Source organism: Pomacea canaliculata, linkage group LG5, assembly GCF_003073045.1.
Source record: "Pomacea canaliculata isolate SZHN2017 linkage group LG5, ASM307304v1, whole genome shotgun sequence".
Classification (NCBI taxonomy): Eukaryota; Metazoa; Mollusca; class Gastropoda; order Architaenioglossa; family Ampullariidae; genus Pomacea; species Pomacea canaliculata.
The window spans coordinates 6,634,870-6,651,461 of NC_037594.1; the positions used below are offsets into that span (position 1 = coordinate 6,634,870).

The 16,592-nt window shown below is 35.3% G+C and overlaps 2 protein-coding genes across 2 annotated transcripts; one reads left to right on the forward strand and one right to left on the reverse strand.

Annotated features, from left to right (window-relative positions):
• Positions 1-1,242: 1,242 nt before the first annotated feature.
• Positions 1,243-12,038, reverse strand: LOC112563849 (transmembrane anterior posterior transformation protein 1 homolog). The gene is made up of 11 exons (XM_025238236.1): positions 11,490-12,038; positions 10,979-11,112; positions 10,372-10,496; positions 9,518-9,680; positions 7,158-7,299; positions 6,612-6,709; positions 6,116-6,266; positions 4,870-4,979; positions 4,318-4,377; positions 3,612-3,757; positions 1,243-2,792 (listed from the first exon to the last, which is right to left on the reverse strand). Exons 1-11 carry the CDS (start codon positions 11,755-11,757, stop codon positions 2,261-2,263), a joined length of 1,929 nt encoding a protein of 642 aa, XP_025094021.1. The 5' UTR covers positions 11,758-12,038; the 3' UTR covers positions 1,243-2,260.
• A 163-nt stretch (positions 12,039-12,201) lies between these two features.
• On the forward strand, positions 12,202-16,229 carry LOC112563850 (RING finger protein 37-like). The gene is made up of 2 exons (XM_025238237.1): positions 12,202-12,380; positions 13,208-16,229. The coding sequence occupies exon 2, from the start codon at positions 13,282-13,284 to the stop codon at positions 15,097-15,099; it is 1,818 nt and encodes a 605-aa protein (XP_025094022.1). The 5' UTR covers positions 12,202-12,380; positions 13,208-13,281; the 3' UTR covers positions 15,100-16,229.
• The last annotated feature ends 363 nt before the right edge of the window (positions 16,230-16,592 follow it).

Consider the following 16,592-nt stretch of genomic DNA (forward strand, 5'->3'; position numbering starts at 1 on the left):
TTATCATTGACACCTTCTTCACAAGTAAAGGGAGTTAGGAAGAGCAAAGCTTTGAGGGTTAAGAGAATAAAACAGATTTCATTCACTTACACTGCAGATGTGCATGAACAGCATACTATTAATCAGCTCAACAAGCCCAATTTAATAATCATAAAGGCTTTTAATAAATAACTATTAAAACTATGTGTTGTCTGTACAATATACCTATATATTTATATGATAGAGTTCTGTGCTAGTAAATTATGTTCCTTCTTTCTTTTTCTTGTGTGCATAGTTGTAAAACCATTTAATAACATTAATAACATTTCGTCTGTTGCTTTTTAGATTAGAGCAAATCCCTTTTGGTTTATCTATATATCTGTAAATTAATACATATATTAATTTGGATAACCCATGATTGTAAAGTCAAAAGGCAGTCGAAAAAGGTATCTCTATACACTTCTATGTTGCCTCTGCAAGGATTTGTTCCTGTAATAAGAACATTATATGATATCCCTGTGGATATTAATGTAGATCTTTTAAATGTGCTTATTTTCACACTTGTAAAAATTTCTCCACAACTGTTATTTCATAATCAAAACAAATTTTGCAGCTACCTAGTTTCACACTACTTTTCTCCATGCCTGTCAATGATGTTCAATCTTACTCACTAAAACAGTTGTTTTGCTTGTCAAGGTGACTTTCATATCCATGATGTAGTGTTGGAATCTAGCTGATTAAACTCGTTGTCTGAAATCCAGACATAAAATGCTGACTTTTGTTTTGTTAATGACGAAAAGTTCCCTGATCATATCGCTTGCTACCACATTTTTTCCTCTTTCAAGTGTTTAGGAACTTACAATCGAGAAAGCAAATATTAACATTTCTTCTTCTTTTGTTTATTTCTGTAACAGCTTACACTACAACATCAATATTTTCCACCCATCTCTTTATGTTTGTATGTCTCTGTAGAGGCAACTGAGTAGTAGCTAAGAGCCATGTCCCTAGGCGAATATGTACTGCAGATGTGCTGAATAACTGAAAAATAACCTCATTGTCTGAACTGTACCTTCTTTCCAATTAACAGTATTTAACATAAATATAACTCTATTTATTCTCTTTTTTAAACTTCTTAAAGTGTCTAATGATGGATCAAAAACATGCTACAGTGCAAAACTAAATAAATAAATCAATGATACAACTCTAAGAAGCAAAGATAAAATGTAAGCATACTTGATGTTACAATGACTTGTAACACAAAGATTTACCAGTGATGTAGCAAACGTTTATTCAGACTATATTCTGGGGAATGTTATTGTGCATGTTTCTAACAATAAGTTACAAGAAAACTTTTTCACAATTTTTAAATTAAGAAGTATTTAAAAATTTGCATTCTCGAAGTTTCAGACAGAAACCTTTAAATGTAGGGGGAAAAAGTACTTGCACTTGTTTCTAAATGAAATTCCTAATTCAACATTACTAGGCATTTTAACTCTTTGTCCAAATGCAGAAATATGAGAGAAACATAAAAACCTGTCCATTAAAAAGCCACTTTCTCAAGGCCAAGATAATGAAAAAAACCCAACAATAGAAAAACAATAAACATCTAATAAAACAATGCTTGCAGAAAAATGAAAGGCATGAGATCTTTTCCCAAGATCTTACATTTATAATTTATAGAAATAGTAGGCACAGAATAACCCAGAAAACCTGACTTTAAAAGTGGCATTGCCTTTCAGAAAAGGTCTATTATTTCCATAGCAATTCTTCTGGCTCCAAGATGATAACCCTGAGTCCTTTGACTTTAAATATTTTTAGCCATTATTATAAAGTGCAATAAATTTAAAAATAAGCTGCCATGCATTAAGTTTTTTTAATGCAATATCATACACAATTTCTTGTGGGAAAGTTTTCAACTCCTATAGCTAATATTCTAACTGCCTTTAAAATGGCATAGTGTGACTACAAGTGTATAGGATAGGAAATATGACACAACATTTTCCAGCTACCTCGTTTCATTTAGAAAGTCCAATGTTTAACATCATGGAAAACTCCACAATTTTCTCATACATGATCAATAACACATCCCATGAGACATTTAATTCCTCTTTGATGGAACATAATTTTTCATACATGACTAAAATTTCAGTTATAAATCAATGCAATGAAAAACATAGTCCTCAAGGGGACCTAAAAGAAATAAAGATAAAGAAACGTGTGTGGCATATAGGAAATCTTGCCACCCCTTACACCCAAAAGTCTAATTGTCTGAAGAAGAAAATCACTTGTACTTTTTCTCTTCATCGTAGTCTGTTACAGACAAATTGGCAGAAGTCTGATTCACAGCACTGACTGAATTGTATAGTGAACTATTGAAACCTTCATCATCCTGAACATCAGCATTCTCTGCAGAAGCAAGCAGTAACTCTTGATGCTGATGACATACCACAGAAGGCAATGGCGAGTGCACATTAAGGCTTGGTTGTGAGGTAACTTGGTCACTAACTGAGTCTAGATACCAGGTCTCATCTTCTGCCTGGCCATCATCTTCGTAAGCCAGTAAAAACTCCTCTTGGCTGCCTACAGATGCAACATATCTGTCTGAATCAAGGCTACTTAGATCATTTGCAGAAGTAGGCCTTGAAAGTTTTGTGGGTGAATGTTTTTCCCTCGCCATTGAATCCTTTTTGGCAATGACCTGTGAGTTGACCTCTGTGGGGTCAGTCTGCTGACCCTTCTGCTGGTCCTTTTCCAGGAGATGACAACCCCAGCTAAGCAGGAAAATGGATGTCAGAATCTTGACGGTCACTAAACTGCAGACAACAGGTCAATGGTAATTTTAGTAATATACATATAGACAGACATGAATGTGTATGAATGCATGCATTTTCGCACACACACACACACAGAAAAAGAGAAACACAAAGGTAATTGACAAAATACTTATATCTACTGACACTAGTTCCAGTTATATGGAAGTTTACTAGCTGATGCAGCCATGATAGGGTCTAATATACAATCGAAAAGTTTAAGCTCTTTCAACCAGATTTATTACAAAAGAGAGAAAGATGCAAGCAAAATATAGCACTTTATGCTTTAGGAAATGGTATTTAATACTGTTTGCAAATTTTTATTGGAGCTATTGTACGTTTACAACTTTTTGTATTTGAGCATGATCTTTTGGCAGAATTGTGTAAAATACTTCTATAAGAAGACTGTATCATGTAATGTCATGAATTATTTAGACAAACTGTTTCATAATGCTAAATTTTCTTATATTTACCTCCAAAAATGGGTAACACCTTATAGAAATCAACAACTAAAATAAGTAAAAAACACTCTTGTCATTTCTTATTTATTAATCTCTCATAATATAAATTTGTTAGAAGAAACTGCTTCATTAAAAAAGGTTTACCATGTTTGCTATAATGTTGTCATCAACTTTATGGTTGATAAGATGCTAAACAGCCCTATATAAAAGAAATTTACAAAAGGAGAAATACTCTCTGATATCACATTTTTTGGTTACAGTAGGCATGCTAAGGCTTTTAGTTTTTAATCATTAGTTGCCCAAGGCAGCAAGTCAGATTAAGGCAATGGTACTCCAAACAAGTGCTAAGATGTGCACTTACCACATATAGAAGAGAATAACTAGTATTATTCCCAAAATCCCTGTAACTTGTACAGATCTGCTACACACATGGTATAAAAGACACAACAGTGGCATGGGTGTAAAACCCAAGCGCCGAGAAACCTGATCTGAATAGTCTGTGAAAGCCTGCCAACAGAAAAGAATACAAAAAAGTGTAACAGTCTTCTGACAGGAACCTGTAAAGATATGTCTCATTACAAAAAATTAATGGAAAAGTGGGCAAATGTTTAATAGGCACAGAAAAAAAGTGAATAATACTGACCTGCTTTTTAATGCTCTAATCTTTTTAATCGTGCACAGGTTATGAATATTATTGATAATGAAATGATGCTCCTTTTCAAGTTAATGTTCACATAAACATGATAGCAGCATTACCTATTTGATGAAATCACAGACACATTTATTAACAATAGAGGTAACGCCCACTGAATATGATCTCTTGTGATTGTTTTATTGTTTGATTGCATCTGGTTCACTTCAAAGACTGAGGACCAAAAATAAAAATCAGGTTTATTTTCTAGAAAAATATTATCAAAGTCTAGGCAGTAGTCATATTTGAAAACAAATTAAAAACAGAAATACCTAACCAAACTGTTTCATGCTGATAAAGTATTGCTTTTACGCTTCCAATAACTATAATTATACGCACAGTAAAGGGACCTGGAACCAAAGGAGAGACTACTCACATGCTTCTGACGACTGGTAACCATGTCTTGTGCAAGATTTACTGTGAACTTACGGTAGGACTGCAACACAAATGTATCCTTTTGATAAGTTCTCTCTCTCTCTTTTTTTTGTGTGTAGTCTCACATTCTTGGGATCAGGTAATCAAGCCATTGGTAACTGAATACAACATTCAATATTTCTCATGCTCTTAATAGACTTTGTTTAAGTGAATAGCTGGCAAAATTAGAGTTTCTTACTGTATTCCTTCCAACCCAGTCATGGCCTAAATAGTACACTGGAATAATTTTACTAAGGGCATTATTACTTATCATCTATTTTTTTCAGCAGAGGAATGAAGCAACCCATGCCAAGTGCACAAACAGCATAAGCATTAGGGTAAAATACATCACAGAATAAATACTGATGACTAGATGAGGTAAACAGATACATAAATTGTTTACTTTCTCATGCCAAACTACTAATGTTCTAAAAGCCCATCTTTCCCCACCCACCCAAAAAACCAACCTGGTAAAAAAAAAAAATATTTATTTGCACTTTGCTCCAGTACAGACCTCTGCTGAAATTTCATTAAATTTTGTGATGAAGGCATGTTTGATCCAGTCAACAAGGACCTCTGCACCTAAAACCATCAGAGTATCTGGAAGTATGACCCATATATGATCTGGAGAAAAAAAAAAACCATAAGAAATCATGGTAAAAATTATCTGTGGCTTTATCTATAAACTGCATTTATTTTATGTAACTGAACATTAAAAAAATTAATAAATCGTGGACATTTCTCATTAGCCTTCAAGCTCCTATTTTATTTCACATAGGCTATGCAATGCAAGTGCGCTGATGAGATCCATTCCAAACACAATACTAGAAAAAATGGAAATAAACATAAAAGCTAAGTTTAGGATAGTGCAGTATCAGTCTAAATAATGAAAATCAAACTAAGTCACCAAAAATATCAATCAAAAGCGTTTAAAGTGCTGCAACAAAAAGTACTGCTATATGGCCAATTAAAATAATGAAGACAAACTATTCAAGCATGACATCCTGTAAAAGTAACTGAACCTGCATAAGATAATACAATTTCAGAGTACCACCATTTTAATTAAATGTATTCAGCGTAACATTGATGTGTGTTACAAATTCTCACAAATAGTGGCCAAAAGTGTTGTATGTTGATCTAGCCTTTTTTAAAAAAAGTTCCATGGTGGACTGGTCGAAAATTAAAGTGTGTTGTGCATTGATCATCCTTGCTTTAGTGTTTGGGTGTGTACGTGTGAAAGATGTTATTTCCCTGCCCAAAATTTCTATGAATGCACATGAGGGTATTAAATAAGAGTATTTCTGGATTGTTCTAAGAAAAGTATATAAATACTGAGTGTATGATATTGGGGAGCACCAATTAAATGCTTGACTCCAACAGTTATATTTTTTGAATGTCACTATTTTAGCATGCCCCACAGTCAACTTGACAGATGGTTGGTGGCAGTGTGTACTACTGTGTAATTACTAGTTTAGTTACTTTTAAGCATTCATTACTGTTGGTGTGATCTGTATGGTTGCTGTCAGTATAGTAGCACTACCAGATATTTAATGGTCATTGCTGTTGATACTGACAAGAATTCAGATGATTTATTTTCATTCATCATACGAAGGCTCTACAATTTATTCTGCATCATTATCATTTGAAAGAGGTGGCTGGGATAGGTACATTCAAGAACAAATAAACCACTTTTATTATCTAAAAAAACAATTTTTAGCACTGTGTGTCAGGAATTCAGCAACATAAATTGCTAAACATACCTGGATTCCAATGAAATTCTGTCATGTTGCGCACAAAAACAACCAGCAGTAGAATGCTATAATGAAAACGCTCCTTTACATCACTGCAGGAGATGTACAGCAAACTGTTATGATCCACATGCTTAAACAAACTGCTCTTGATTTCCACAAACTGTACACATAAAAAAATTGCCAGATCACAAACTAATGTAGGATATAAAATTGTTCATCAGATAAACAGCTCAGGAAGATATCACACTATAATGCAGCTAGTCTTCATCATTATGACTGCTTCATGGATACTGTTCAATGCAACGAGCTTAACTGTTGTTCAGTATACTGAGGTGTACAAGTTAACCCTTATTATTATTATTTTATATTTACATAACATATATTCGGAACACAAAAAATGTTATTGGGTAAGAATCTCAACCAACCAGTTACAAAAAAAAAAAAAAAAAAAAAAAAAGCACAACTTGCACAATGTAGTCTCAAATTTAAAAAAAACTCCACTTACATTGTTTGACATCATTATGGTGAGTAAGGCTTTGTTATGCGAGTTAAAAGCCACATTCAGCACAGTGGCTTGACACAAGATGAGCATAGTATGAAGAACTGCATGTCAAGGCCAACATCAGATGATGTGATCTAACTCTTATACTGTCATACTTATTCAATTTTTGCTTTGCTAATAAATATCTTGCCTAATCAGTTTTACAACTGTCCTCTCCATCCAAAGCAACTTTCTTCTTTTCAATCATATCGTTATCATTTATTAAACATTCATATGCTGCAGACATTCACAGATTTAAAAAGACTAATATACTGGACACAGATCACGGTTATAGCTATCAGGCGACCTTCTTTCACTCTATGTTAATGCAGCAGAAGTTGGAATGAAGCAGTAAGTAGCCTGGGTCCAGTGATTTACATAATTATTATTGAAAACTGAAAAGCATATTATTCAATGCATTAAGCTAAGTTTCAACACCTCAAAACCTCAGACTTTAATTTTATTTTTATCACCTCTCAAGAAGAAAACCAATAACATAGTGAAGGATACGGATGTAAAATACAGCCACAATAAAGTGACAGATAACACCCATCTTACTTTCTCGCCGTCGATTTGCCTTTGGTTCAGTGGCTGTCCAATAAAGTGCATCCAAAATATCTTGACCAAAGCCAGACACCAGCCTGTCAAACAACTGTCACACACACATGCCCACACATTACACTTAAGAAGGAATCCATGTATCTACTGTCATAAGCATAATTAAAAAGTTATATCTAAATATATATTTAATTAGCAGCTGCACTCATAATAAGAGCTTCTTTAATTAGAGCAGGGCTTCTGCTAAGGCTAAATTCTATGGGGTCCCAGGGACCCCTTGACCCCTTCTTCAGATTTTTAAGGGGTCCCTGTTCTTCGCCCAAATTTGAAGGGGACCCCATTGACGAAAATTGAAGGGGTCCTCCGAACTTTTAATGGGTACTGTACGCAATATTTTGCGTAAGCAGAAGCCCTGATTAGAGCATGCAAATACTATTTTAAAAGATCTTATAAATTAGTCACTATATTTTGCATGCTATAACATAATGCAAATTAGAAAAATATTTTATTTTAAGGGCATTCACAAACTATATCAAAAAGCTTAAAAAAAAAGTGATTAAAGCATAGATACTAACACCACAAAAAAAAAACAAAATTTTTTTTAAATGAGAACTTTAGAAATTTTCTGGGTGCAGCATGCTTATTAAATCACACAGGACAAACAGCAACATGAAAGACAAAATGGTTATGAAATTCCTACTACTATTATGCTGCAGAATTGACAAATCCAGTGTATTAGAGTCTCAGCATTGTATATACCATCAATGACAAAGTCTTTAAACTCCAACACTTTGGATAGGCCAGAAAGTTAGTGACAAAGCACAATCATTGTCTTTAGTCACTCTACATTTATGACTTGTATGCCATGATATGTTTAACTTATACGTACTTTGCACAATGAGCCATGCATGACCTAAGGATACCAGGTTGGTCAGACACAGAATGGTGAAGTGAGGTCTACTGTGATGCCAAATAAGTCAATCAGTTTAAAATACTGGCAGCCAAAAAGAGTTAAGTAGTGTTTTATATATCATAATATATATTATTTAATATAAGCTGCATTGACTATTGGCATTGACTAAAAAATATGACAATAATACAAATTTACATTAGAATTCTAGATTTGGTCCCAGGTATTGTTTTCCTCTGCAAGTGCTTTCCGACATCTGAGCTAGACCTTAGGCTATGCAAACTTGTTTGCGTGCATATATATGTGTGTGTATATAAGTTTGTGAATCTTTTAAGTCTGTCTACTATTCAAGACTGTGGCAAGCAAACAAATCACAGTACAAGTATTTAACAAAATTGCTGTAATTAGTGACTCTATGGTATATGAGACGGTGATAACATTAGTCCCCTGAAACAACACTGTTCAAAAAACACTAAATGACAGAGTGAAATGTGAAAAGTTTTTTGTTCATTATTTTTATCAGTGATTGACCCTTGAAGCTTGACCCTTTTATGAAGCTGGTAATGAACTGTCAAAGCCCTATCAGTTACCCTAACTCTACGGCCATGTACCTCTAAAATGACAAAGGTCCGAAAGTAATAACAGTCATAACTGTTTCCACTGAAAATGAACACTATTCATTGTCAAAAGAGAAAAGAAATCATGCCATTAAACAGAAAAATCTAAAACATCGGTTTAAAATATACTGAAGTGTGATGCATTTAAATAAGCTGACAATTTCTTTCTATAGTACTGATTTATTTCTTTTATTGGTAAAAGAGAAACTGCTTCCTCTGCTGCTATGTTAATGATTAAAAAAAATAAATAAATAAGTAGCAGCGTATATTAAGAAAAAAATCCCAGTGACCAAGTGGCAAAGCACTCACCACAAAGAAAAGAGGATCATGGTTCAAATTCAGCTTTAGTTGGAATGTTTTACATTCTTAGTCAACCCCTAGCTCAAAGGCAGTTAGATGTATTCGGTCCCCTGGATGGGACAAAAATGTCAATCCCCTTGTCAAATAAAGATTTCAGAGCAACAAAAAATACTAAAATCAACTCCAGCGTATTAGATCCGCGTAGTCTGCAGTCAGAAGTCAGGAACAGGGTAAGAACTATATTTTGGTAAAGAAAGGGTTTGTGCTTTGAACATATGGGATGATTAATGCAAAGCCTGGTATAAACAAATGCTGAAAAGCTAAAAGAAAAGATCATACTTAACATCCTGGATTTAATCACACATTAATGTGAATGTTCAATGCTTAGTACATACCATAATTTATCTTAATTTACATTTTTTAAGCAGTTAACTTTTTACACATGAATGAATGAACTAATGGAATGGTAAAAACCACAACATTACATCCAGCATGTTGTAAAAGACATAGAGTTTGATGACTGCCTGTCCACGAACAATGTGGTACATCATGGATGTATCTACACAGCTGATGACTGCACAGCTAATGACAACCATCAAACCTTTGAGCATGTCACACACTTGTGCAGGCTGCAACACCCGGCGTGACCTGCAGACACATGACACCAATTATTACACATTTAAAAAGTTTAAGAAAAGAAAAGCCAAGGAATAATGTAAACTTGTACATCACACAGAGCAGAAAAGAACAGTAAGAATAGTGCAATTTGTATGTCTGCCTATTCACAGCCTTATATCAAGGCAAGATTAGTTTCCTGCCTAGCATTCAAGATGGAAGTTTATCTCGAAAAATGACTCAGAAAGTAGGGTGACAGAATAAGTGGACCTATCATCAGCCACTTGCATAAATCTCAAGTGTAAGTATTCAAAACATTGTTGGAATAATTCACAATAAAGTATGCATGAAAGTAACAAATAAGCTCATAATGCTTCATATTTTCTTAAATATCACTGCACCATGTGCGAAAGCTTGGCTGTGAGGTTTTTTGCACAGACTGGAAAATAATCAAAATTTTGAAGGAAATAGCTCTTTAAAAACAGTTTAAAACAAAGGTAGAAGCCGAAAACAATTTAAGAAGTTAGTCTGCATTTGCTTCTCTTAGTCTATGGTTTGTGGATAATTTGAAAATAAAAATCATTTAAGTATTCCATATGAAGCAATGACATGCAGGCATGCTTCTGTAAAGTCTGTGTACAGAATGACTTCACCAAGTGTACAGTGAGCACAGAAACAGTAAGATAAAGTGACTAAAATTATTAACCTGCTCTGTGCTACTTACCCATGAAGTAAAGTCATACACGGATGTGTAAGTAGTCTCACAGCTGCCATGACAATGCGCAGTGGAAGAAAAGTGACGATGAAAAGAAAGGCATCTAGACACTGTAGAAATCCAAACAGACAAAACTGGAAGGCAAAAAGAAACAATGTAAATGAAAGTTAATAAACATATAAATATAACAGAATTTAAAATTCCAGCATCTACAAATTTCACATTAAGAAACTCTTAGTGCTGTCAAGAAATATCAAAGCTATAATTATAAATTGACAAAGTAGACTTCACAGACAATCACTGCAAGAAAAGGACACTTAAAAATACACTTCACTGTGACAGATGCTATTTGCTGCAAATGTTATGGCTTAACAAGATCATTAACTAAAGACAGCAAATTTATATGTGAAAATTGTAAAGCTATCAATTTAGATTTAAGCAGAAATGAAAAAAAATGTTATATTAGTTTTTCAAAATATATTATAGCCAACACCCATCAATTTAAACTAATCTACTAAAAACACACTTGCCTGATTCATGTTAAAATAAAGTGGGCAGGAGATCAGCTGTGTACAGGCAAGAAAAAAATCACATGACCTGAACAGCACACCCTCACCTTTTCCAGTTCCCGTGGTGTCTGCATAAAAGTGTACACCCGTTCTCTTCGTTCTTCATAATGGCTTTCATCTCCTTCCAGGTAATAACCTCGTGTTAGTTCAGAAGCCAGTAATTTGAACACTGATGATGTACCTGACAAACAGAAAAACAAAATTAAACTTAAGTAAAAACAAAATACTCTGCTAGAGAACTGCAACTCTAGAGGTCTACTATTTTACTTACTACAGATTAATGCCACGCCCTCTGGACCTATGATCAACAGCCAGTGTTACCAAGAAGAAAGGTTGTGATTTTGTACAGTTGTATCTCTGTTCCTTCCCAATTTGATCATTGCATGTAACTGGCTGAGGCTAGTATTGCATACTATCAGCTTTGCTGATTGTTCTAAAGCTGATTTTTGACAAGGCCATTAGTAAATGGGGGAAAATAAAGACTGGACTATAACCTATATGACTTAATCTGTATTACCCTGTTCCCCATGTTAAATGCAAAAAACTTTAAACACTTACTCGAAACTGTTTTTTTCTTGTTGTTTTCTGGTTGTCCTTTGGTACTTCGTGATGACTGATTGGATTCTGGACCCACTGAGTGTGGATCAGACATAGCTTGTATTGGTATGTGGGTTTGAACTACAGATTCCCCAGCTGAAATCCCCTGTCCTCCAGTGCTTTCCGATTCTGAGCATCGCGAACGATGACGCAATCGAGGTGGGATTTCACATTTGGTAGATGAAAGTTTAATCCTATTTTCTACTGGCTGTTCTGTTTGACTTGCCATTTAATCTGCTCTATAAGTAACCGGCAGTCTTGTCAAACGGATACACGGATTATCAGATTTTGCGCATTACTCCGATATTCCACATATGGTGTCGCGGTTTCCACAGAAGCATTGGCAAATACTCGGAATACATTTCTGTGCTAGAACCTACATATGCAAGGGTTCCTAATAATGATCTTATATAGCTCCTATTGTATGGGACTGTTAGCAACAAAATTATATTTCGAAATGTTGACGAAAATGGCGACCTTGCCTAATGTGGTATCTGGGAGAAGGTTCAGTCACTCGGGGGGAGCGATATTATTTGACGTGTTCTGATTGGCTGACACGTTTAATAATAGCTTTTTTTTTCGGACACCCGGCGGGGAAATACAGAAAGTTTCAGAGGATCGAACTAGTTGAATCTAATAGATTAAAACTCACACTATGGTTTCTTGAGTATTAAAAATTTGGCTACTGCGTTTAGTGTCAGAATGCTAAAATGATATAAGGTGTTTAATCGCATAAACCCACAAAGTAAATGAACCACAAACGACCGGTCACCCAAAACAAAAGTGCTATAAGGGTGGTTCCCCCTTTAGTAAGGCGTTGTGTGTAAAACATTGATGTGTTATTTCACCAAAGTAAGTATACGTTGGCAAAGAAAGTCGTAGTTTCAGTAGCATCATTTTCAAAGCACCGTGTTTAATCAAAACTTGTCAATCCAGCTCCATGTCGGCTTACCATGGTTTCGGCTGTACAGTGTTTATACTTCTGCTGTACTAACCAGTCAATTTTTTATTTATAATAACTCCTAGAGAGCAACTGGTCACATCCTATAGATTAAACAAAAATAATTTAACACATAGAGCTCATTCTGCAACCCATATAGAAGAGTTTATTATGCCATAATGCTCGCAACAAACACTGCGGACTTTCATGGCATTAACATTGTAAAGCGACTGGTCACATCCAGCTCACAGTTCAAGACGGAGTTTTCTTTTTTTGAGTATTTTTCCGAAAATAGTAATTAGTGTTATGCTCAATATTTTAGAAAGCATTTTCATTTGCTTTCAAACACACGTTTATCCTCTCTATGCTAGCAAACTACATCAAAAGAGGCGTGTGAAGGTTAAAGTAATAAAAAAGTTGAACCATATTAATTAGAGTTGGAGATTTTGTTGTTTTTATGCCGTGCTGTTTATTGACGCCGAGAAAGGTCTTCAGCATAATTTTATCAGTGTCTGCTGCTACAATTTTCTGCATTTAAAACAGACTTTATTTGGGCAAGAATTTTTATTTTATTTTTAGATTTCAATATAATTTACCATTTGTTGGTTTTTGTCTTTGATCTTTATGTTTAACTGAAGGCATGGCTTCACTTCATATGAACACATAAATTCTTGGATTTGCATAATACTAAACATTTATGTTTAAACTTGGTTAACGTGAGTCTGATTTTCTTTTCCAGATTTTCTGGATTTATCTGCCCGTCCCAGAATACAGCAGAAACTGTTGATATCATGCTTCTGTAGTTTTGCAACAATGCTGATCAATTTTGCCTTGGAGCGCATGGGATCAGAAATAAGTAGTGACAAAGTCAGTACAGATGGCTATGAAGCATGGAACTTGCTCAAAGGAAAAAGTTGGGGGAGGCATAAAGGATTTATGGCTGAGGGATTTATAAAGCCTCCTGTAACCATTACTCTTCATCTCCCTTGTCCAGTCAACCTTTACTGCATCATACTTGATCCACAAGTCGGGAGTCAGAGATCATCTAGACTTGAGATATATGCTGCATATATAACAAAAAACTGCTCTAGAGCCAAGTTTTCTTTCTCTAGAGAGAAGGAGCAAAGCTTTGTACAGAAAAAAACAAGCTGTAGCACTGATTGTGAAAAAAACAAGGAGGAGCCTATCCTGGTCCGCATAGGTAATGTCACATGTATGCAACAAGGACCTGTATGCTTTTTAAACCCTCGTTTCTATGCAGAACATACTGCAACAACAGTAGATGACACTGGGCCAGATATTTCAGCTATTTCAAATCGAATTGAACTGCGTCATCACCAGTGGCAGGCTTTAAGTGCAGCCCAGCATGTTGCTGTACGTGTTACAGGGACTGTCAATGGTAATGCAGTAGCAATTGGCCGTCTAGAAGTGTGGGGATGTCCAGCACGATCTTGCCCCACCTTTGTAAGAGAAGACATGTGGCAAAGATATTCAGGAAGTCAGTTGGGTTTCGATCAAAGGTTGGTTGTAAACAGGATTGAAACAAGAAAAAGTTGCAGTACCTCTAGCACAACAACACAGGTTTTGGGAGAAAAATGCATCATAAGCAACTCGCTAAATGATACTACAATCTCAAATTATGATAGTGGTGAAAAATTCAGCAAAGCACATATTGATGAGAAGATGTCGCCTGAAACAGAAGGCTCTGCAGGTCTTGTCTCAGAATCCGATCAGTTAGATATCCCTGAAGAATATCTAGATACTCTAACCTGTGAAATTATGACTGTTCCTATGCTTCTTCCCAGTGGGCAAAATGTTGACCTATCCACACTGGAACGGTTTGAGGATGTTGAAGCTACATATGGACGTAGGCCATCAGATCCCTTTACTGGTCTTACCTTCACTGCAGCAAGACGGCCATTACTAAACACAGTGCTGAAAGTCCGCATTGACAGATTCTTATCAAGACATTCATTTCACCCCTCACTTGCCCAAGTACCCAGGGTGCTAGGGCAGGGCTCTCAGTGTAGTATTGTTGCCTTGTCAAAGGATATGAACACACAAGACAGACATGCTTCCCCAAGAAAAAGAAAAGATGCACATTTAGATTGCTTTACTAAAACTATTTGGCAATCTATGCATAAAACGGACATTCAGCATGATGTTCCTGCTGCCAGCAAAAAATGTAGACTTGATTGTTCAAGAACTAGCTTGGGTAGTCAGGATCACTCTATTGGTAGTATAAATAAAGTCGAATCAGTCAGTGGAAAGGGCAGTGAGAAAAGCTCAAGCAGACTTGAAAGTAGCAGTATGCTGATCTCTCAGTCTCATGCTGACCGCCTAAGTTCTAGTCTCAGTATGTCCTTGACCTCTGTGCTCCATGGTCTTCCATCTTTCATCTCCCAAAAAGTTGATAGTGATCAGGCTGCTTCACAGTTTGAATCACTTAATAGACAGTGTGTAAGTTGTAACTGCAGTTTGAACATTGAAGGTACAGCCACTTACCTGCTTACATGCTCCCATCGTGTATGTCGCAACTGCTTGACACAGTTAATGGAAAACAGCCATGTCACATGTCCTTCATGTAGCCATCGGTGTCCTAAAGCAGATGTTGTCCGATCCCATGTTTAGCAATAATATTAACTTTGTTCTTTTAATCAGATTTTTTTTACTGCTGTTTAGTAATAAAGTCTTTGTTTGGAAACATTAAAGGATATGAAGGAATGCAAAAATGCCTTTTTCAAATATAAAATAATAAAGAAATGTGTACTTGCTTTTCAGTTCTATGATAATCTTGTTGATAGATCATAAGGGAAAAATCTTTATGTCCATAGATATGTTTATTCTTGATGAGCTGTTTTGTGCATTATGCAAACTAATTATTTGTTATAAATGATGCACTAAATATCAGTAAAATTTTTCTTTAGCTGTATGGTTTCAAACTTTTGTTTTTGAAATAGTTTCTTTGAAAAGAAGTTTTCTTTTGAAAAAATTGATGTTTTAAGGATTGTTAAGGTAATCTCAACTTAGAGACTTAAATAAAAGTATTTCTCTCAGTTGACCCAGCTGACGGGAGGGGGTACCTGTCTCCATAGAGGGAATGGGGAAGGTAAGGCAGCAAGGGAGAGGAGATGGGCATCACCTTAACATAAATCTGGCACCGAGAAAAGTGAGGTCTGTAACGCCTCACCCCCAACGACCTGAAAAGGTTGAGGGATGACCTTTACCTGAATATTTCTTGATCTAATAGAATTACATAAATTTTAAATGAGATCTGCTTTTGCTGAGTATTTTGAAATTATGCTCACACCATCCAATCTCAAAGAAAATTATTCACCAAATTTACTAAGAATTAACTATAATGCCATTGAAAAAAAATCTTATTGACTAGGTTGATAAGTGGATCTACTTTTAGTGGACAGTTTACAAAAAGTGATACAGGTTTTGGGGATACCTGGGAGGGCTTAAAAAGCTTTCTCATAAGAAAACGAAAGGAAAAATGTTTGCAATGCAGCATTCATGATAACACTTGTAACATTCCCTAACATGATTTTCTCAAGCTTTTGATGATGGCACAAGTCATGCTATTGTTCTTGTTTGTGATAGATTTCGAATGCAGGAGATGAACAAAGGACATATTGAGGACCAATGTAGTTGTTAAAATAATCTGATGATAATTTTATTTGAAAAGTTACATTAATGTATCTTTAATGATATCCTTCAATTTAGCATGATAAAAGAAACTAAGTATTGTAAACATTTGTGTCTCTTGTAGCACCACAGGGCTCCATGTGTGTGTATGCATTTGTTTCAGTTACATCATCTACCATGGATAATATGTAAGCAAAAGAAATCAGTCTTGTCAAAATGCAAATCAAGCATGACTTCTTTCATATAATTCAGTGTCACCTTAATCACCATGCAATAGGCTCAGAAGATCTTTGCATGCAGGAGAAACATGGTGCCACAACCTTTGAGCATCACTACATTCCTGAAAATGTTGGATGAAAGGCCAGTGCAGGATCTATTAATACTTAAATAAGACCATCTGGGAACAAACATCTCCAAGCAGTTGCTACAGACCATGCACCCATTTAAGAAAAATATGAAATCAACTGCTTGTG

Coding starts and splice junctions, on each gene's coding strand:
- LOC112563849 (XM_025238236.1), bottom strand. CDS start 11,757: ATGGCAAGTCAAACAGAACAGCCAGTAGAAAATAGGATTAAACTTTCA. Junction 10,497..10,978: donor CACCACGGGAACTGGAAAAG/GTGAGGGTGTGC, acceptor TTTGCCTTCCAG/TTTTGTCTGTTTGGATTTCT. Junction 4,378..4,869: donor TTAATGAAATTTCAGCAGAG/GTCTGTACTGGA, acceptor TTTGTGTTGCAG/TCCTACCGTAAGTTCACAGT.
- LOC112563850 (XM_025238237.1), top strand. CDS start 13,282: ATGCTGATCAATTTTGCCTTGGAGCGCATGGGATCAGAAATAAGTAGT.